This window comes from Phoenix dactylifera, chromosome 5, assembly GCF_009389715.1.
Source record: "Phoenix dactylifera cultivar Barhee BC4 chromosome 5, palm_55x_up_171113_PBpolish2nd_filt_p, whole genome shotgun sequence".
Lineage (NCBI taxonomy): Eukaryota > Viridiplantae > Streptophyta > Magnoliopsida > Arecales > Arecaceae > Phoenix > Phoenix dactylifera.
In genome coordinates, this window is record NC_052396.1 from 15249527 (window position 1) to 15269837 (window position 20311).

Below are 20311 nucleotides of genomic sequence, written 5' to 3' on the forward strand. Positions count from 1 at the left end.
AACCAAGGCAACTCAAACGGAACCCCGTCCACACCGCTGTGCCAATCGTTCTCGGTTTGGACCACCAGCAACAGATTTAATTTTGAAATGACTGAAATACCCTTATAGGTAGACGTGCAAAAGAAAACTTTATAAGGATACACATGTAAATAGCAACTTTGCAATTGCAATTACGCATATTTAGATGGGTATTACACTTAAAAAATCCAATAAAAATGAACAAAATTCAATAAAGATAATTCACTTGTTCTTAATTAAAAAAAGGTGACAAAAAAAATTAATATTATCATGTCATGTGATCTCATGTTAATATCAACTCTTATAAAATGAATCATGTTGCTTTTACCAAATTCTCACCTCAAAAACAAACAATAACTCAACATTTACAAATCACTAAAAAATATTTTACTAATCTAAACATCTATAATTAATTTAAATTTGATTTACTATAATTTTTTAAAAATAATGAAGAAGATATAGATGTCATAGATTCAATAATAATAATTATATCAAAATCAAATGGAGAATAGCATTACCAAAATGATCACCTAATATTTCAACTTGACCGAGTCATGATATTAAAAAAGAAAATTAGCAATGTAGCTCAATCTTTTTTTGATTTGTCAATCCAACTGAATCATAAAAGACTTAGCAAGTACCAGCCAAGTTTTGATCTCTTTTTAAATATATTTTTTGCATGAATACCCTCATAAAGTTGCTATTTACGTGTATACCAGTATAACTTTTTTTTTGCATATCTACCCCTACAGGTATTTCAGTCATTTTAGTTTTAAGCCGTTTATTTTTTAGCAACATTAGATGGTACTGGCACATAGAAAAAAGAAAAAAAAAAAGAAGGATATGCATGCAGATAGTAATTTTACGAAGGTATTCATGCAATTTCATATATTTAGGAGAGTATACATGCAAAAAATCCTATAAAATATCATGCGATGTCGGCATGGAAAATTACCATAGTTACCTATAGAAAGTTCAATTTTTATGGGAAATCTTCCAGGAACAATCAAACTGGATGTTCCCTGGGAACAAATTAGCAGCACCATACGCACATGCACACACACACACAATTCCTCATGATGCTCAAATAAGATAATCAACAACTCATAGAAGAGCAATGCAGTATAAAGAAGAGAGAAGCATTATTTTCATAGAGACCGTAAAAGGCAGAAATAGCACAGTTGAACCTGGCCTATAGGACCCATCTTGAGTATGTTCTGGAATTGCTCATACATAAGTCGTAGAGTAAAGCTTCCTTCTGAGAGCTTTTGCAGAAGCTCGGGCTGTTGGTCAGTAGGTACAACTTCATGAATTTTGTCCATAAATCCGGACCAGTCACCCATGCCTAGAAATAGCACCGCCCATGAGTATGTTAACCAGCAAAATGTAAAGATTGCAATATAAACAGCAGTCGTAGCAGACCTAAAAGACGGCTAACAAATGGTTTGACATCAAAAACTTCAAACTCGTCTATGTGCTCTCCTGTTCCAATAAATATCACTGGACTTTTAGTGGCTGCAACCCTGCACATAATACAAGGCATAATATAATATTTTAGCTAAAAGATTAGCCTCTGATTATACATTATTAGTAAAAATAAAACCCATGTATCTCAAAAAAAGAAACTATTAACTCAAAATGAGAAGTTAAATGTAGAAGAACAAAGAAAATAAATAAGATAAGCAAATAGCAAATAAAAGAGATCTACTTGGTAGTTATCAGATGGCATCAGTCGAATAGAATCATTGCCTTTATTTTTCATCCAATATAATTTATTCTCCATAGTTAACATTTACAAAACCACCAAGCAGTTTATCATTTGTTATTTTATAAGTAGCCCATTGACTCCTTTTAAGTTACCATCTACTCTTATTAACCTCTTGAACAGAGATATAATTTCCTCCTTAGAATATGAGTCCCACTTCTTTATCAAGGTTGGTTCTCATTTTGCATTGCAAACTCAAGAATCATCACTAATCATTCTGCATCAGTTGTTATCATACTTCCTAGATGACCATTGACCCATCAAAAAGAATGCCTCCTCAAGGACAAGCATGTTGTTTCCTTTTCTTTTTTCTTTCCTGGCATAGGTTAGCAGGGTGAATTACCTTCATGCTTATTTTGGATTAAAACTCCGGTTTTATTTGTTTTTCCATTCTTTCCGGTATAGATTAGTAGGATGAATTACTTGCATGCTCATTACGGATGGAAAGTCGCTGCTTGTACGAGCTTGCATCCATACAGTACTAGATTATCATGCTACTTATGGGCATTCAACTTGCATGACCTTAAAATTGTGGCACAAGTTTATCACAAGATGACATGCACACAAATAAAGCGCATGTGCACCCAAACATACATAAATATATATGTATATAGATTTTATGCATGTATGTCATAGGTATGTAGGCATGCATGTATGTATGTATGTATGTATATATGGAAGCGGTTATAAATTATAGGATTTTTTGCATGTATAGCCTCCATAATATACAAATTTGTATGAATACCCTCATAACCCTCATAAAATACTTATTTTGCATGTCTACCTCTTTTTTCCTTTCTTTTTTTTATATATGTACCTATACCATCTAACGCCGTTAAAAAATAAACGATTTAAATTTAAAATGATAGAAATACCCTTACATGTAGACGCGCAAAAAGAAATCTTCATGCAAGGATATTCATGCAATTATGCATATTTAGGAGGATGTACACTTAAAAAATTCAATAAAAATGAACAAAATTCAGTAAAGATAATTCAGTTGTTCTTAATAGAAAAGGGTGACAAAAATTAATATTATCTTTCACATGATCTCATGTTAATATCAACTCTTATAAAATGAATAGTGTTGCTTTTACCAAATTCTCGCCTCAAAAACAAACAACAACTCATCATTTACAAATCATTAAAAAATATTTTACTAATCTAAGCATCTATAATTAATTTAAATTTGATATGCTTGAATCTTTTAAAAATAATGAAGAACGCACATATATAAACACATATATATGTACGTATATGTGTGTGTGTATACATATATATAGAGGTAAACTGGGTTTAGCCAACTAAATTTGGGGCCCCACCCTACTAACTCCCTAGCCACAAGATTCTGTGTGCATCTCAGAGTGCTAACCCCCTGTTAACTCCTCCATGTTCTGCTATAGCAAAAAATAGAAAAAAAAAAAGCGAAATTGGTCAAATCGGGATAGAGGCATGCCCCTTTCCCTCTTTTTATGCTACCTCTCCCCCTTCTCTACTCGCCGCCTTCCTCTCCCTCTTTTTATGTAATGCATAGTTATTAAACCCGCATGGAGACCGACGTGGTCAAGGGTCCAGATCACCCATCCGAATGCGTTTATATTAAAATATTAAAATCAAGAAATTGTTTAAGATAAAATATAATATAAAATATTAATAAACTTTTTGTATCAAATACCATTATTACCTCTTTAATTACATCATAAACAAAAATTAATATTGAATTATCTATTTCTTAATAGCTTGTAAGAAAAAAAATTATATGCAAAAATGGGAATACATAGAAGTTGTTAATATTTTTAAATATTTTTAACAATAAAATTTGGAAAATATCATAAATAATAAAATAAAATTCATTTTCCATTTTTCATTAAAAAGAGAAGGATTTATTTTTATAAGAATAATGAAATATTACAATATAAATCAAAGGATTATTTAATGACCTGAATAATATAAATAAGTGAAATAAACTACTTATATAAAATAGAAATGCATATCATAAACTGGTGGTCTAGTGCTTGTCATCTAAGTGAAAAGTCACTGGTTCAAATTCTGAGTATCACAGTTTATTTTAGAGAACTTTTTATTGGACCCGAATCCAAAAAAATTTTAAAATCCAAATTTCTGAGTGTTATAGTTTATTTTAGGAATTTTTTTACCAGATATGAATCCAAAAATCTTTAAAATCCAAATTTCTAAGTGTTACAGTTTGTTTTAGAAAATTTTTTACTGAATCCAAATCCAAAAATTCTTTAAAATCCGATTTAGGATCAGGATCCAGCAAGATTTTCAAGTAGATATCTGAATTCGTATCCAAATCGGATCAAATACCAGAATTTCTATCTAAATCCGATCCGAATCCGATACAAAAATACATAAGATCAGATTTTATCCAACCCATTTTCCACCCTAGGAGCCATATGAATTTAATCAACGAACCTCCCCAAGCACAATATATTAAGAGAGGATTATTATGGTCCTGTCTTGTTATACATAAGATGAACTATTACAATTCTTTAAATGTATGTACAAATTGCAACTAAGTTACAGGCTTACAGCAAAGCGAACTTCATCTTTTTGGGAAACATATTCTGAAAGTTGGCTTTAGAATCCTTTCAAGAACATCCGGAATCAGCATTCAAGATATTTCCGCAGACAAACAAGGTCTGAATATAACTATGACTAAACCATCAAGAGTTGTAGAGTACATGTGCAGGCATGCAAGCATGAGCATACAAATATATGAAGCGTCATTTTTTTCTGAAGACAATGAAAAAGTGAAGATGAGGCAACCAGATAGTGAATCACTGTTCAAGTATAATCAACTGCACTTACGCGCTAAGTGCACCACCACCTTTTGCATGACCGTCCATTTTCGTAACAATTACAGCTCCAACTGCAACACTTTGTTTAAAAGCTTGTGCTTGATCAAATGCAGCTTGGCCAATACTACTGTCCATGACAAATATCACAAGATCGGGTTTCTGAGACAAGAAGCAAGAAAGTTAGTGCACTTCGGCCAGCATACTATAAAATTTGAGTGGGTATACTTGGAGGTAATGACAGGTGTACCGTTGCTTCTGAGACTTGACGCATTTCCTCAAAGAGTGCAGCTTCCTGTTTGTGCCGTCCACTTGTATCCACAATAATTAGATCGCAGTTTTCTTTCTTAAATCTTTCCACACCCTCAACAGCAATTTTTACAGGATCTGATTCCGTGTAGCTGTAGAAACAAGTGACCTATCATAGGTAACTCAAACACAAAGTGATGTGACCCCAAGAGTATTATAGCTTTGTTGCAGGACTACTGACCTGATTCCAATTTGAAGCAAAATCATGCAATTGATAGTACTCATATATAATTCAGAAAAACAAGGGGAAAGTAAAAGAAGAAGAAGAAGAAGAAGAAGAAGAAGAAGAAAGTTTGCATGGTCGAAAGTATGTGCAGTTTATAGTCCAACTACATGTGCCATTTTAACATGATTTGCTCACTGCCACAGAAATAGAAACAAAAGCAGGGCAAAACCATGAGTAGTAAACTTAAAATAAAGTAGTAAACTTTTTCTCATCCATTTGGGGTAGGTTTTATTCCAACTTCGGCCATCAGCCATGTGCTATCAACAAATATTCATGCACAGAAACCATAAACTGTGATATTTTGCCATGACAGTTTTCATCAAATTATAAGATATTTTAAATATACAATTATGGATAGCTTTACAGAGCTCTGAGACACTTTAGTTTTTTAAAAAATGGTGAAATTTTATTCTCCATGCATACAGCACTTGTATGGGCCTAATTAGGATCTCAGATATAATATTATTTTATATAGGAGAACTGAAGAAGGTCCCGTATCACTGATAAATAAACCGGGACTTCAGCTGATGTACATACTAGGACAAAGGAAAGTAAAGCCCAAAAGCTGATAGCCTCCAGTTATCCAGTTATAATGCTGCTTGGCTAGAGGGTAAAGCATAAGACAACTTGACACAGCAGCTCTTATCTATAGTAATCCAGTCAGAACAAACTGCCAACTCACATGGCATGAGGGAATAAGATTTTGAAAATTTCACCACATACCTCCAAGTTTCATATGTCAGACAAACTGTTACATGAGTCACTCCTATCTTCTAGAGAAGATACAACTGTTGATTCATGAAATTACACTTAGCTGAAGATTTATGGAGGTGGTTAATGATGACAGAGTCAAGCATTTGACATAATTTGTACCTTTCTCTGGAAGTTGTAAACTACTTTGCATTCCAAATATAACAATAATTATAAGAAGGCATCTCAAAATCAAAGCACTTCTAGTTAAATCTTTGATGACAACTAATGATTTTCTGGTCATTTATGTGCATCAAGTACATGCCTACAAAATCTCTTAGATTTGTGCATGGAGAAAAGTAGCAATAGAAATAGCCATAACCAATAAAACTTATGTATATTAGGCTATCAATTCAAGGTCTTTTCAGGGTTGGCAACGGGCGAAAACAGAACAATGCCTGTCAGGCTGCACTTTGGACTGAGATTTGGCAATTTCGTGTTTGTGGCTAATGGCACATGGAGTTTCGAATGTTAGCACCAGTTTCCTTCATCTACTCGAGGAGATCAAACCATTGTTCCCTCCTTCAAGCAAACAACCTCCAACCAACACCAATCTAACCACCATCATTCGGTAATGACAATGCCCACAAAGTTTGCCTCACTGCATGAAAACCCCCTATCCCCATCATCTCCACCTTACTCTCCCAGACACAAACACTATCTTGCCGTGTGAAAACCCCATCCTCCCCATCACCATCAATTCAGCGACATTCCATTCTTTCGTTGCAAATTGCAACATAATCAAGCTAGTTTGAGTCCTAGTCAGGCTCAACCTAGGATTTGGGGCTCTGGGCTAGGCTCAGGCCTGACTTTGTAGAAGTTCTTCATTTAGGCCCAATCTGAAGCCTAGCAGTAGTTTGGGCCTTGGTCATCCAAGGAAAAGCCAACCCAAGCCCAACCCACCTTCAGTCCTCGTATTGTCTACAAGGCTTCGAAAACATTATGAAATTAGCTCTCAATCATGCTAAAGACCTATAAACTAGTACCCAAATTCGTAACCACAGCAACTTTGCATGTAAGAGAGGCTTATCAAGCATAAATAGCCAATAGGTTGTTAGGTAGTTCTACCTTATCGGCACTCAATTCAGGTCATCCTTCGACTCTATATGAAGAGAAAGCACATCAAATGTTAAATAGTCCAGCTGAAAAGCACTGTCAATATCCATCTTGAATAATTAAATATACCAAAAAGCAGGAGCGGTAGCCTAGTAACCATGGTATATCGTACCGACCCGAACCAGACGATACAGAGCGTACCGTACCATACCGGTTCGGTACCAATACCCAATATGGATGGCGTACCGATACTCGGTATGCCAAAAAAATCTCATTCATACCATACCGATACTGTGCTAATGTGGCACCGGAACAAGGTCCAGTACCGAGATAGCGAACCTTGCTAGCAACAAAAGGCTCAATCACTCGGGTGGTAAATTAGACACTAGTGTGTATGACAGCTCAATATTACAACAGAATTAGCAATGCAGCACCTTCTGTCCAAAGCATATAATGAACACAATAAGACTCTAAATTCTCTCTGTCAAGACTGAAAAGCTGAAAGCCCGCTAAGAATTATCTCATTGCATACATGGGACCACACCTCAACGAAAATTGAATTGTTGTTCTTCAAGTTTTCCTTAACAACAGATGTGTTTCTGAAGCAACTACTCGCAATTCCTTTCGAGCTCGTTTGGTTCGCGGAAAAAGAAGGGGGGAAAGTGTGGTCAATGGGAAAGTAATGAGATGCCTCTTGTTTGGTTGGAGTTTTCAAAGAAGAAAGATGGAAAAATTGTATTCTCCTGGGAATATGATTTCCATATTTCATAGAAAAGTCTTTCCCATGAGAGACATGGGAAAGTTACTTTTCCATGAGGCGGGAATCACTCCATTTTTATTTTTTTCTAAAAAGATCCTTCAGCATTAAAGAAGCATTAAAGAGGCATTAAAGACCTAATTTTTATTAAGGGTATAATAGGAATTATGGGCTCGTTTGGTTCGCGGGAAGCATTTTCTTTCCTAGGAATATGATTCCTAGGAAACAAATTCCTAGAAAGAGGATATGTAGGAAAGTACTTTTGGCATGTTTGGTTGACCATGGAAAAGTAACAAATTTCCAAAGTACTTATGTTTGGTTGGTCATCCACTTTCCTAGAAAAGTTATGTATAATTTCTATTATGCCCTTGATAAAAATTAGGTCTTTAATGCCTCTTTAATGCTTCTTTAATGTTGAAGAGCCTTTTTGGAAAAAAGTAAAAATGGAGTGACTTCCGTCTCATGGAAAAGTAACTTTCCCATGTTTCTCATAGAAAAGACTTTTCCATGAAATGTGAGAATCATATTCCCATGGAAATACAACTTTTCTGTCTCTCTCCTTCGAAAACTCCAACCAAACAAGAGGCATCTCATTACTTTCCCGTTGACCACACTTTTCCCCCCTTCTTTTTCCGCGAACCAAACGAGCCCTATACATAACTTTCCCAGGAAAGTGGATGGTCAACCAAACATAAGCACTTTGGAAATTTGTCACTTTTCCATGGTCAACCAAACATGCCAGAAGTACTTTCCTAGGCATCCTTTTTCTAGAAATCTACTTCCCAGGAATTATATTCCTAGGAGGAAAAATACCTCCTGCAAACCAAACAAGCCCTTCGGTTTAAATTATTATTGCATGAAACTTTTTCTTTTAGCAATTATATGTCCTCTGATTAATTTAAAAATTGCTTTTACTACATTAGTTCCTATATTTCTTTAATATATGCAATTTAAAATTGCAAGTATTCATTATTTTGATTCGCCAACATGAATCAAACATGTATTCAAATGCAACTATATACCAAGATCACACAAAAAAACAATATAAGACGACTCTAACTTGCAAGTATTCATTATTTTCTTGACATGTTGAACATTGTACTCAGTAAGGCATTAGAGAACTATCATCAGCATGCAATAAATCCAACCTAATTCTGTCGTTCAACATATAGAGCATATAGCTTGCACATATTACAAATAAAGTAGAATAACTAATACCTTCCATAAAAAGGAATCCTAGCTTTAGTTGCATTTTGCTTTAATTGATCAAAAGCACCAGCTCTGAATGTATCTGCACAAACCAGTGCAGGTTTCCATCCCTTCTTTTGATGATAATATGCATATTTGGTACAAGTTGTGGTCTTTCCAGAACCTGGATACACAATATTGAGAGCAAAGCAAGAAGTGGTGCAATCAGAGAAAGTGAAAAAATAAAACAAGAATCAGCAAATAAAGTCAAGTTTAAGAACTGAAAGTAACAATCATGGGAAATTAGGTTTAGAAAAAAATATTTGCGAAATAAAGAATTATAACCTAACTTTGTTTAATTTAAAATAATAATATTCAGAATATTTATCATGTCACATTTTATTAACAATGAGCACTATAAATGTAGCTTTTGCTTATTAATGTGGTGATGTCTAAATATAGATATTAAAAAGTTTTGCAAGAGATTGAAAATGGTATCTGTATTGAAGAATACAGCGAAAATGCAAACAGACTTCATATAGATAAATCTTATAATATGTAAAAATGGTGATACTTTAAACAAAATGGCATTATTTACAAAAGTCACCTCCTTCTCGGATGAGCATTCACAATGAAGGATATATAGAGCTAAGTAGGCTACACCCTCAAGCCTGTGGAAATTAGGGGACATGATGTTTCAAGCAAGGGGTTTAAAGATTTGAAGAATGATATTGTATGTTGTTTTTATGGGCATTATGGAACAAAGAGAATATAGAAATTATCAAGAATTCAGTTTTCAAAAAGTTGTAGTGCACAATTTTTCTGACATGACCACCAACTTGAGAACTCATGGCCAAAATGTATCATCTTCCTGGCAATCACAGATTCAAAGATTTCGTAAAGAGGAACTCCGGAGGTCTGTCATGTCTTCTACTTTTAGGGTGCCAGCATTTACACCTGATGGGTGCTTAGGTATTCTTTTTTTTTTTATTTTGATTGGAAATTTAAGAAGTTAAGTATAAAATTTTATCTGAAATATTTAGTGGTATAACCACCACTCCACTATAATGATGATGCAGTGTGTCTGGATGATTGCCAAGTAATTTACCTTGCAAACCCACAAACATGATCACACTCGTCTTTCCCTTCTTGGGTGTGAAGGAAGGCTTTCCAGGATCCAACATTTTGCAAAGTTCATTAAAGATAGCCTGAGAAGAAACGACTCTGAAATTTACTACAATATAGCAGGTGAAATGAACATAAAACAAATCATATTCGGAAGCAACAAAGATAAACGGGGATAGCACAATACAAGATACGTAAAATGCCATATTAGCAACAAATCTTCACAGAAAGATAGGTTCACAGAAAGGGTTACTAATGATTTGCTTATTTGTGGAATTGTGAGCTCTTAAACAATATTATAACCTTTAATGGTTCAGGGGAGTATGACAGAAGGAGACATGGTAAAAATAATTATTAGAAGCATGAAGAAGAATGGTCCTATCCGAAAAGGAGAAGAAGTTAACAGAAATCATTCCCAGTCACAAGTAAAAAATATATCACAGATAAATAAAATGAATCAAAAGAAGAACCAGCTAGCGATGACAGCAGCCAATCAAGATCCACAAAAGCAAGTCCGATCACTACTAAACATAAGTTCCAACTAGACACATCTTAGTGTCTTCAAGAATTCCTTAGTTTTTTCTCCTCCAACCCCAAATCATATAACAAGTGGGCCAAACAAACAAAAAACTTCTCACAAACTAGTGTAATATTATTGAAGCAATCAACCATTTCTCCACATACGCATTCAACAGAAACAAGGTGCTGGATCCTGGAAAAAAAATCAATAATTCATCCTCATAGTAAAATCATAATGAAAGAGCAGATAAAAAATGTTTCTTTCTCCTTGCATAATCAACAAATACCGCATTAACTTTGTTGCTTAGGTTCCATAGTTATCCACAAAACTCACCAATCAAGTGGTAAATTAAATTCTTGGAGGCTGTTTGGTTGTCTGTGAGGTTTCTTAAGACAAATAATAATAAACATGAAGAATAGGTTATATAAAAAACAAGGAGGCCCTTTTCTCAAAGAAATACTCATTTTCGAGTCTTATGACTTGCCAATTTGTACAAAACTAGCTTTGCAGGAAGTAAACAAGCATGTTTATAAAACTCATTCATTTTATGTTTTATATAAACATGTTTTAGTAAAACCTGACAACTAGTGTTACCTGGAAACTTGGAACAGGTCTCAAGTGTCTAACTATCCCATAGTGTCAGACATCGCAGCCTAGTGTGTGTGTGTGTGTGTGTGTCTTGGATTAAGAAGGAGAAACGGGAAAGGATAGATAGAGAGAGAGAAAGAGAAATACTCATTTTCGAGTCTTATGACTTGCCAATTTGTACAAAACTAGCTTTGCAGGAAGTAAACAAGCATGTTTGTAAAACTCATTCATTTTATGTTTTATATAAACATGTTTTAGTAAAATCTGACAACTAGTATTACCTGGAAACTTGGAACAGGTCTCAAGTGTCTAACTATCCCATAGTGTCAGGCATCGCAGCCTAGTGTGTGTGTGTGTCTTGGATTAAGAAAGAGAAACAGGAAAGGAGAGACAGAGAGTGAGAAAGAGAAATGCCATCTGACAAACAAAATAATGAAATAGCCATGACTTTACAAGTTCTTTCAATAGATTTAAGGTTACTTAAGCTATGTTCAGATACTTAAACTGATAATAACCCAATAACTTTACACAATATATATATATATAATGATACTAACTACAGTGTCCAGATAACTATGATTTTACTCTATATAAAAGACATGATAACAGCACTTCACTTAAAGTATCCAGCACTTGAGACTAAAAGTCACTCTAGACATACGAAATGTTGGTAGTTTTTTCCAATTACTTCAAAGTGGATTGTCCTGTTGTGTCCAGGTGTCCAGAAGTGCAGATGCTTCCAAAACCCTAAAAAATGAAGTGCTGAAGTAACATAGGCTACAACCAAACAAACCCTAAGACTCCAAGTGAATCATGGAACCAGGCCCTCCTCTCCCTAGCAGACTCAATCTCCATTGGGTCCATAAAAAGGATATCGATGACATCTGTCCTATCCATCTGTATCATTTCATCTACTTCATCATTGTTCAAAGACTCATCATAAACTAGACCTAAGAAAATTAGGCCCAGCCCACCCAGCCCATTTTTCAATAACCTTAGGAAGGAGTTTGTAGCCCATAAGACCTATCCAAATCCAGATTTAGCAGCCAACTAATTCTCAAGTCAAGCCTGGTAGCTGGCTAGAAACTAAATTAGCATGGCTCAGCCCAAACAGAAGTGAGATAATTATTTTGTGTTCAATATTTGACTAAATTATGGTTAGGATTGTTTATTAGAATGTAAAGAATTTAGTTGGTTGCTAAATGCTTTAGTTAAAAGCTTGTAGATATATTAATTTAGAGAAAAGAAAAAACAGGGTTACTTTGTTCCCTTTTTTCTAGTTATCTTGGGTGATCAACCTGCATCACAGTAATTGCAATTACAACCTTCTTTTCAGAAAACTTAGATATGCTAGAACCCTTATTCAACATTCCAGAAAAATATAAATCATATTGGTTGGCCATGATATTTATGAAAGACCATTATCTCTCATATATTTTCTATCTGAAATTTTGAATATATGTTCTAGTTTTCTCTGGCAATACATAGTAGGACCCATGTAATTATCTTCCTAGCCTTTATTATGGCCTTGACCAATAATCCTATCCTCACTTTTTCCCTTGTTTCTCAAGAAGTAATTTAGTCAAGTATAATCTTCAAGTGAATTAGATTAACATATCCATTTAACAATAACAGACATCAAAGCATGTCACATAAATATCATGGTTTTGTTTTGAAGCTATTAAGAAGTTGCAAGAACAATATGCTATGTTTCATTATCATTAGAAGAAAGATGGTGCCTTTTTAGAACTCATCCATGTTAGTGGTCCTCAAAATGCAAGTATCTGATTTTGTGAGGAAAAACATTGATGAAGCCAACTTGGAGGATGAAGAAAGATCCATTTGTTCATGAACCTAAAAATCCTAAAAAGATGAAGATTAAGGCCATGTTTGGCACTTTTTTTCCCTATTTTTTTTAGCAGAAACATGGAATCTAACACACAAAACATGTTTGGCTATCATGTTTCTGATTTTTATAAACAACTTCCATTATTTTTGGAAAAAGTGGAAGCAAAAAATTTTCACTTCCTCTTTTTTCTAAAAGTGGGTTTCAACCCTCTCCTCTCAACCCCTCTTCTTCTGCCCGACCTCATGCTCAACCCCATCACTCTTACCCAATAGTGTCGGCTCCTTAAGTTTCGCTTGCCACCTCTCCGCTCGACGCTGAGCTATCCCTCATTCCTAGCCGTGTTGCCAACCCCATCCCCCCTCCCTCTCCCTTTGCTGCTTCCTTGGCAGCCTCTCCGCCCAACACCAAGCTCTCCCTTGTCTCTGACCATGTCGTCAGCCTATCTCCCCCGCCCTTCATTGTCCCTTACTGGCGAACCCATTCACCTTCATGGTTGCCTCTCCTCCTCTTCCCCTCCAAAAAAATCCCATTGTTTAAGGGGGAAAAAAAGGAGTGAACCAGACATGGTTTTTGTTGTCAAAAATCTGAAAAAAATAGAAAGAGAATTCCTATTTCAGTTTTTTTTTTGAAAAGAAAAGTACGATGCCAAACACAACATGAGGCTCTTGCTTATTTCGCAGAAAGAATGAGAAACAAGATTCACCATACCAGTGTATACTGCTCCGTACCAGGCACACCGTACCAAATTGGTAATAAACGAAGACTCAATATGGGGCATACAAAGTCTCGGTACGCCGAACTGACAAGAGAATACTTATACTAGAGGGAGAGAAAGAGAGAACAAACCAAGAGAGTGCATCTCTTAAAATCAAAGTAGTACTATTTGTTTTCATAGCACTTAAGAGAAAGAATCGGTGGAGAACCAACTAAAGAAATAAGACGAGGTATGAATCTGAATTGATCATGATGTCAAGAAAACAAGGCATGAGTTTGGACTAAATATTGTATGATGTTAGCAATTGGCCTGTTCTAACTATATGACATAATAGCAATATGAAAACCACAAGGAGGAATAACATCTAACACGACATCCAAGAAGGCATCATGTAAGGATAAAGAAGCTGAGGTTTGAGAACCAACGTGGACAGCAAAATTCACATAATTTTCAATAAACAAATTGTGTCCCTTGACTCAAATGAGCAGGGTTATCTTCTGAGTTCATGCACAAAAATGTCTGTTTGTGAAGGATTTTCCATCCAATGTGCATTGCAAGGATATCTTTTATCTTCCCATGACTAACATAAGGGCTAGGCATCACTTGTGTTGGGTGTGCATCACTTTTCTTAGGTGTGCTACTAGAAGCATATAAGATGACTACACAAAGAAAAGGTGGATGGCAGATGTAGAGCCACATCAAAGTTTCTAAAAGATGTCATTGCTTCTCGCAAATCAGATAGACTAGATTGGATTTCTTCATGGAAAATCATCAAAGAATATTTATGGTGGGAAAGAGATACCAATGCATGAGGATCCAAAAACCCGTTAAACCAATCCTTTTCTGTTCACTCTTACTCTTCTTTATCTTAGCATGTCTCTCCATTCAACATCGTCAAGCTTCATAATCTCAACCTGAAAATGTTCTGTCATATTGATACTTTAAACTTAAGCTAAGCAGATCCCATCTAGTGCCCCCCTCCCCCCCCCCCCCCCCAACAACCCCCCACCCCCACCCAACCAAAAAAAAAAAAAAAGATCCCAGGAATCATGTATCCCTTAACTCCCTTATTAGTCTAGTGCTGTCCATGGACCTAGGTCCGACACAAGTTTGATAGAGTAAGACAGGATCTCAAAAATTGGACTAAATTTTTTATAGGGTCCATGATGGAGATAAAAGACCTCCAACATACTAAATGCTTAGGCATTCAAAGAGCCAAGCTCACAGAAGGCCTGAAATATTAAAAAGTAGCCAAATTAACAAAGTTCAAGAAGGCTTGTAATATGGTGTAACTTGGTATGGCTTGTAATATGGTGTAACATTATCCTGACATCAGCTAGTATTTCACTCATAAGTTTTTTGGCAAATTATGTTTAGAATTGTCTCTTAGAATGCACTAAAGAATTTAGTCAATTGCTAAATGCTTCAATTAAAAGCTTGTAGATCTACGAATTGAGAGAGAAAAAGTAGGATTGTCTTTTTTTCCTTCTTTTCCCTTTAGTGATTAACCTTGCACCATAGTAATTGTATTCTGCTCCTGCTTTTTTAGAAAACTTAGACATGTTATAATCCTTCCAAATTATGGAAAAGCATAGATCAAAAGGGTTGACAATGGTGTTCTTAATAGACCATTATCTCTCATAAATTCCTGATCTGAAATTTTGAATTTATGTTCTGGTTATCTTTGGCAATTCATAGAAAATCCCATGTAATTATCTTCCTAACCTTGGTCATGACCTCGACCAATGACCTTATCCTTTCTCCTTCCCTTATTTGACAAAACTAATCAAACTCAGGTCTAATCTTCAAGTAAATCAGATTGCCATATTTATTTAACAATAATTGACAGCAAAGCATGCCTAACTCATATCATGAATGTTTGTTATGAAAAGCCATTATGAAGAAGTGCTGCAAGAACATCACCTCTTGTAATCCCCAATTTCAGACTATCTCCCAAAAAAAAACCTTCCAGGTCACGATTCCTTTTTGGCAAGCCATTAATTCTTTTAATTTTTTAAATCTGAAGTTCTAAATAAAAGAAATCATGGGAGACCCAGTGTAATTATGACATTCTTCTTCTTGATACCGTACTCAATTAGAACTATACACCTCTCCTTCCTTTATCTTTCTCAATCTGATACAAAAAGTTATTCGCCCTCCTTTTCCTTCCTAGAAGTCATATTCAGCCGAAAGAATCATGATCGAAACCGTTCAAATTGCAGCAAAGTAACATATACCATCACCCAAAACGAGTTACAGTTCCAAACAAAAACCTCAACATAATCCGTACACCCTATTCCCAAAAGAAAAAGAAAACAAAAAAGGGATCTTTTTCACTTCATCAGTAAACTGCGGTACATCTATCTGGTTGACCAATATTTCAACTTCGAATTCCAGACTCAGCATACGAAATTATTCAATTTTGGATATCAAGAACGGCGTACAAAGATGTAAAAGAGACATCAAACTCGGAATAAAACTAAATCGAATTTCGCAAGGATTACAGAGGGATTGAGGGGATAAAATTTTGGGGAACGAGGACAATAATTAAATATAAGAATAGGAATGGGGACAAAGCGTACCTGCTGGATGATGCGGCGCTTGTTGTGGCCGGCGGCGAGGTCATCAAGGTTGACGATACGCTTGATGTTGGCCTGCATGTCGCGGACCATCTTGAACTGGACATCAGCCTGCAGCAGCGCCCGCGAGATCTCGTTCAGGCACTCGCTCAGCACCTTCTCATCGATGATCGTCGCGTTGCTCATATGCTGCAACGCCCGGGAGATGCTCCCGCCCAGCTGCGCGAGAACCATCTTTGCCCACCTCTGGAGCTCGGATTTGGGTTTTTTCTTTTCCGATCGGAGTTTCGAAGGAGGATGCCCGAGGGGAGGCGGAGGAACGTGGGAAGCAGGAAGGGTGGAGGGCTTCGGAGCGCTGCTCGCTTACACGCAAATAATTGTCACGTGCGATGCGCGTGATTATTATGATTAGAGTGTACCTCTCTTATTTATTGCCGACTTGCAGCTGTAGTCCGTTTTTGGTCCCTGGCGAACTCTAAATTACATTAATGCAGCTTGCCCGCACTTTTATCAAACATAAATTACTAAATGCTGCGCAAACAATGAGATATTATTATATTTTACAAATTTAGATGAATAACGTATGATGGGTGTTATATACGAGTCATGATGGTGTAGATTTTCTTTTTGCCTTGCATGTATTTATGTCTATTTTGGTGGAAGGTAGGAGGAAAAAGAAGATGAGGTTAAAAATATAATTAAAGATAGAGTAAAATCAACAATATAATAATATATTATTAATATAATTTTATATATATATATATATATGTATGTATGTATGTATGTATATTACTCTTTATATTAGTGTTAACTATCCTCGTTATATTAGTTTGCATTTGATTTTTAAACTATAAGAACCATATAAGAAAATTTTCGAAACTTGAAGGACCAAAAATACAATTTATAGTACATGGATGATGATGTGACATATCGGTGATGATGTGGCACTCAGTAATCAGACACTTTTAGGTAAAAAATTTCACCGTATGTGCCACATCATCATTCATATGCCATATCATTATCCATATGCCACATCATCAATCGGCCGAATAATCATCTATCTAACTAGTTTCTGCCATATAATCAGTTACGTAATCACCTATTAATGCCAATAAGGACTTCTAATAAGGGAAAGTAGCCAGAATCCAAGGAAGGACCATAATAAAATAGTTGAGAAAAAATATAGACCAAATTTGAACTTTTAAAAGTTTAAGAATTTATTAAAACCTATAAATTTGGAGGACCAAAAGTATAATCAAACCTAAATGTCATAAAAAATGGCTGGAACCTTGATCTTCTAGTTATAAGCTACCCAAGTACCACAATCCACCAAGCTAAGTTGAGTGAGGCAGCTCCACCCACGCGACCCAACTTGGAAATGAACCATCAGAAGCCAGATTCAAGATCATATTCTGTAGCAAAAGCATCACATCTACCTACTCTCTTCACTGCACCACTATTTGCTTCTATGTAAATAACATCACCTACAACAACCTTTTCCTTAATTAAAGCATCATAAATGGTTGGATCCAACCTCAGCTCCTTGGTTCCTTTGACAGTCTTTACTCCAATTATTAAATGACTAATGGCTTTTCTATCATGCCCCGAACTCGGAATGCAATAAACGTCGCATGCCTCTACGGGTGGACCATACAGGCGTGCAAGGCTACATATTATATCAAAGCAATAATAAATCATAAAATTTTATTTAATTATTAATTTATTCAAAGCAATCTTACAAAGTTTCAATATAATATGTACTAATTAATAACATAAATCAAATTAAATATTCTAGCTAGTCTATCCAAAATACTAATAACTGAAAAAAAAAAAATCTTCAGAAATCTAACGCACTTTCCAAGTCCCGAGCGATTATGCATTTATGCATATGGATCTCAAAAACAGAAAAATATAGTAATGAGTTATACTAGCCTAGTAAACAACATAATACCCTAGAGTGGGACCAAAGTATGCCAAATATTTAATTGAAGCACAAAATAATGACTAAAAAATAAATCACCAATAATACATAATTTTCTTTTGAAATTTATTATTATTTTTATAAAACTGATGCTAGAATCCCGATATCAATAGGCTATGGCTATGTAACCCAGTGGCATGGGTTGCACAAAGTGCCAAATCTACTATTATTAACTATAGGTGGCAATAGTATCCAAATACTACTATTCTAATCACTGGTGGTATAGTATCGAAACTAGTTTCTCACAAATTATAAATTGACAGATCCAATGAATAATCTTCATTTGCGGGGCCAAAATAGATCATTGCCATGCTGAGATTATATACATACAAAATAGATTTTTCATAATTTGTCCAGTCATATTTTTCATATTTCATAACATATAACATAATTTTAAAATAATTATTAACATGTTTGACCATTTAATTAAGTACAAAATATATATCAAAATTTAATCTACTAATAATTATTTTACTAAATAATTTAAAAAATACACTTTGAAGCATTATGTTACTTATCTTTTTTAACTTTAAATCCCACTTCAGGCAAACAGGTTAGGTGCATCTATTTAATATCATTAAAATATTATTAATTTTAATATTTTTCTAGAAGATAAAATTAAACACTACAAGAGAGTGGCCTCATGCCCCTATATTAGTTTGGTCAGATAATTGTGCCGGACTGCCCAAGTCAGTCCACTTAGATTTAAGCAAAAGAAAGCTAAGCCCCGAGTCTGACTTAGAGAGAGAAAGTGGCTTAAAGAGAGAATCTCTTGGTCTGATCCTAATCACGGGCCTGATCCAAGTGGTTTAGGTTAACCATTAGGAAAAGCCTAAGCCTCCTCAATTAAAAGGAGTCAGGGACTAGTATTTTTTTCCAGCCCAAAATGAACAGACTCGGCCCACATGGATGAACAGGGCTCAAAAGAATATACTGCCTACAATAGACACAGCCCAACGAGATGAATAGGGCTCGAACTCGGCCTATAATTGACATGGCCCAACATGGTGCACAGGGCCCAATAGGGCCCAAAAAAATATACGGCCCACAATGGACATGGCCTAACGAAATAAATAGAGCCCAAACTCGGCTCACAATGGATACGGCCCAATAGGATGAACAAGGCCCAACAGATATACGACCCATAATAGATACGACCCAACAGGATGAACAAGATCCGAACTCGGCCCACGATGGACACAACCTAATTGGGTGAACAAGGCCCAAACTCGGCCCATGACGAGCATGGTCCAATAGGTCCAAAAATGACTGAATTGGGCCCAAATCTGGCCCATAATGGAGAGAACCCAACAGGGCCCAAAATTACTAAACTAGGCCCAAATTTGACGAGAGGCCATCATCCCGTCGACGGCCGGCCAACAACACCGAGGAGAAGGAAGAGACCAAGAGTGTCCTCGATTTAGCCCGAATAGACATAGTAGATTGGCTTCAATTTGACTAAGAATAAAAGAACAGGGGGAAGAAAGCTTATCGGCGGGCAGTAGAGGTGGTGGGTCTCAGCCGAAGGTGGTTCCATCCGGCGGCCAGTGGCAGCGGTTCTCAAAATAGGGAGAAGGAGCCTCGAAATGGAGTGTATGGAGAAAATGGAAAGAGAGAGAGAAGGGAGAAGGGCTCGACAGAGCTTGTTGTGGCGTCACGTTAGTCGCCGGCAGGAGAGAAGAAGAGAAATGCTTGGTGGTGGTGGATTTTTCAGAGAGTTTAGGGAAATTTTATAGGGAAGGTTTTCGAATGGATAAGCCCAAGGACGGTTGCACCGCCCATCCCTTCGTAGTCAGGGAGTTCAACTGCCCGTGGAGTCGGCTACGACCCTGCGGTCTCGTTGCTCCAAAGAAGACGGAGTAGTGGATCGCGATCGCGATCCTCTGTTCTTTCCTCACCTCAAGGCCATAGGTAGAAGTCGTCACATTACGGCCGATGGTCAGGGCCTATCCTTACATTTTCTATAACCACCATATGTACTCTCAGTTTCTTCCGGGGAGAGCTCAGTCACCTCTCCTGCATAAACTTCCTCATTTTCCTTAATACGCAAACCAATGTCCCTCCTG

The 20311-nt window shown here is 36.0% G+C and overlaps 1 protein-coding gene and 1 pseudogene across 1 annotated transcript; both read right to left on the reverse strand.

Annotated features, from left to right (window-relative positions):
* Positions 1-798: 798 nt before the first annotated feature.
* Positions 799-16657, reverse strand: LOC120110903 (signal recognition particle 54 kDa protein 2-like). Its single transcript, XM_039126874.1, has 7 exons — positions 16268-16657; positions 9997-10096; positions 8919-9072; positions 4853-5003; positions 4616-4764; positions 1441-1541; positions 799-1363 (listed from the first exon to the last, which is right to left on the reverse strand). The coding sequence occupies exons 1-7, from the start codon at positions 16496-16498 to the stop codon at positions 1167-1169; spliced, it is 1083 nt and encodes a 360-aa protein (XP_038982802.1). The 5' UTR covers positions 16499-16657; the 3' UTR covers positions 799-1166.
* A 982-nt stretch (positions 16658-17639) lies between these two features.
* Positions 17640-20311, reverse strand: part of LOC103695526 — a 3010-nt pseudogene continuing 338 nt past the window's right edge.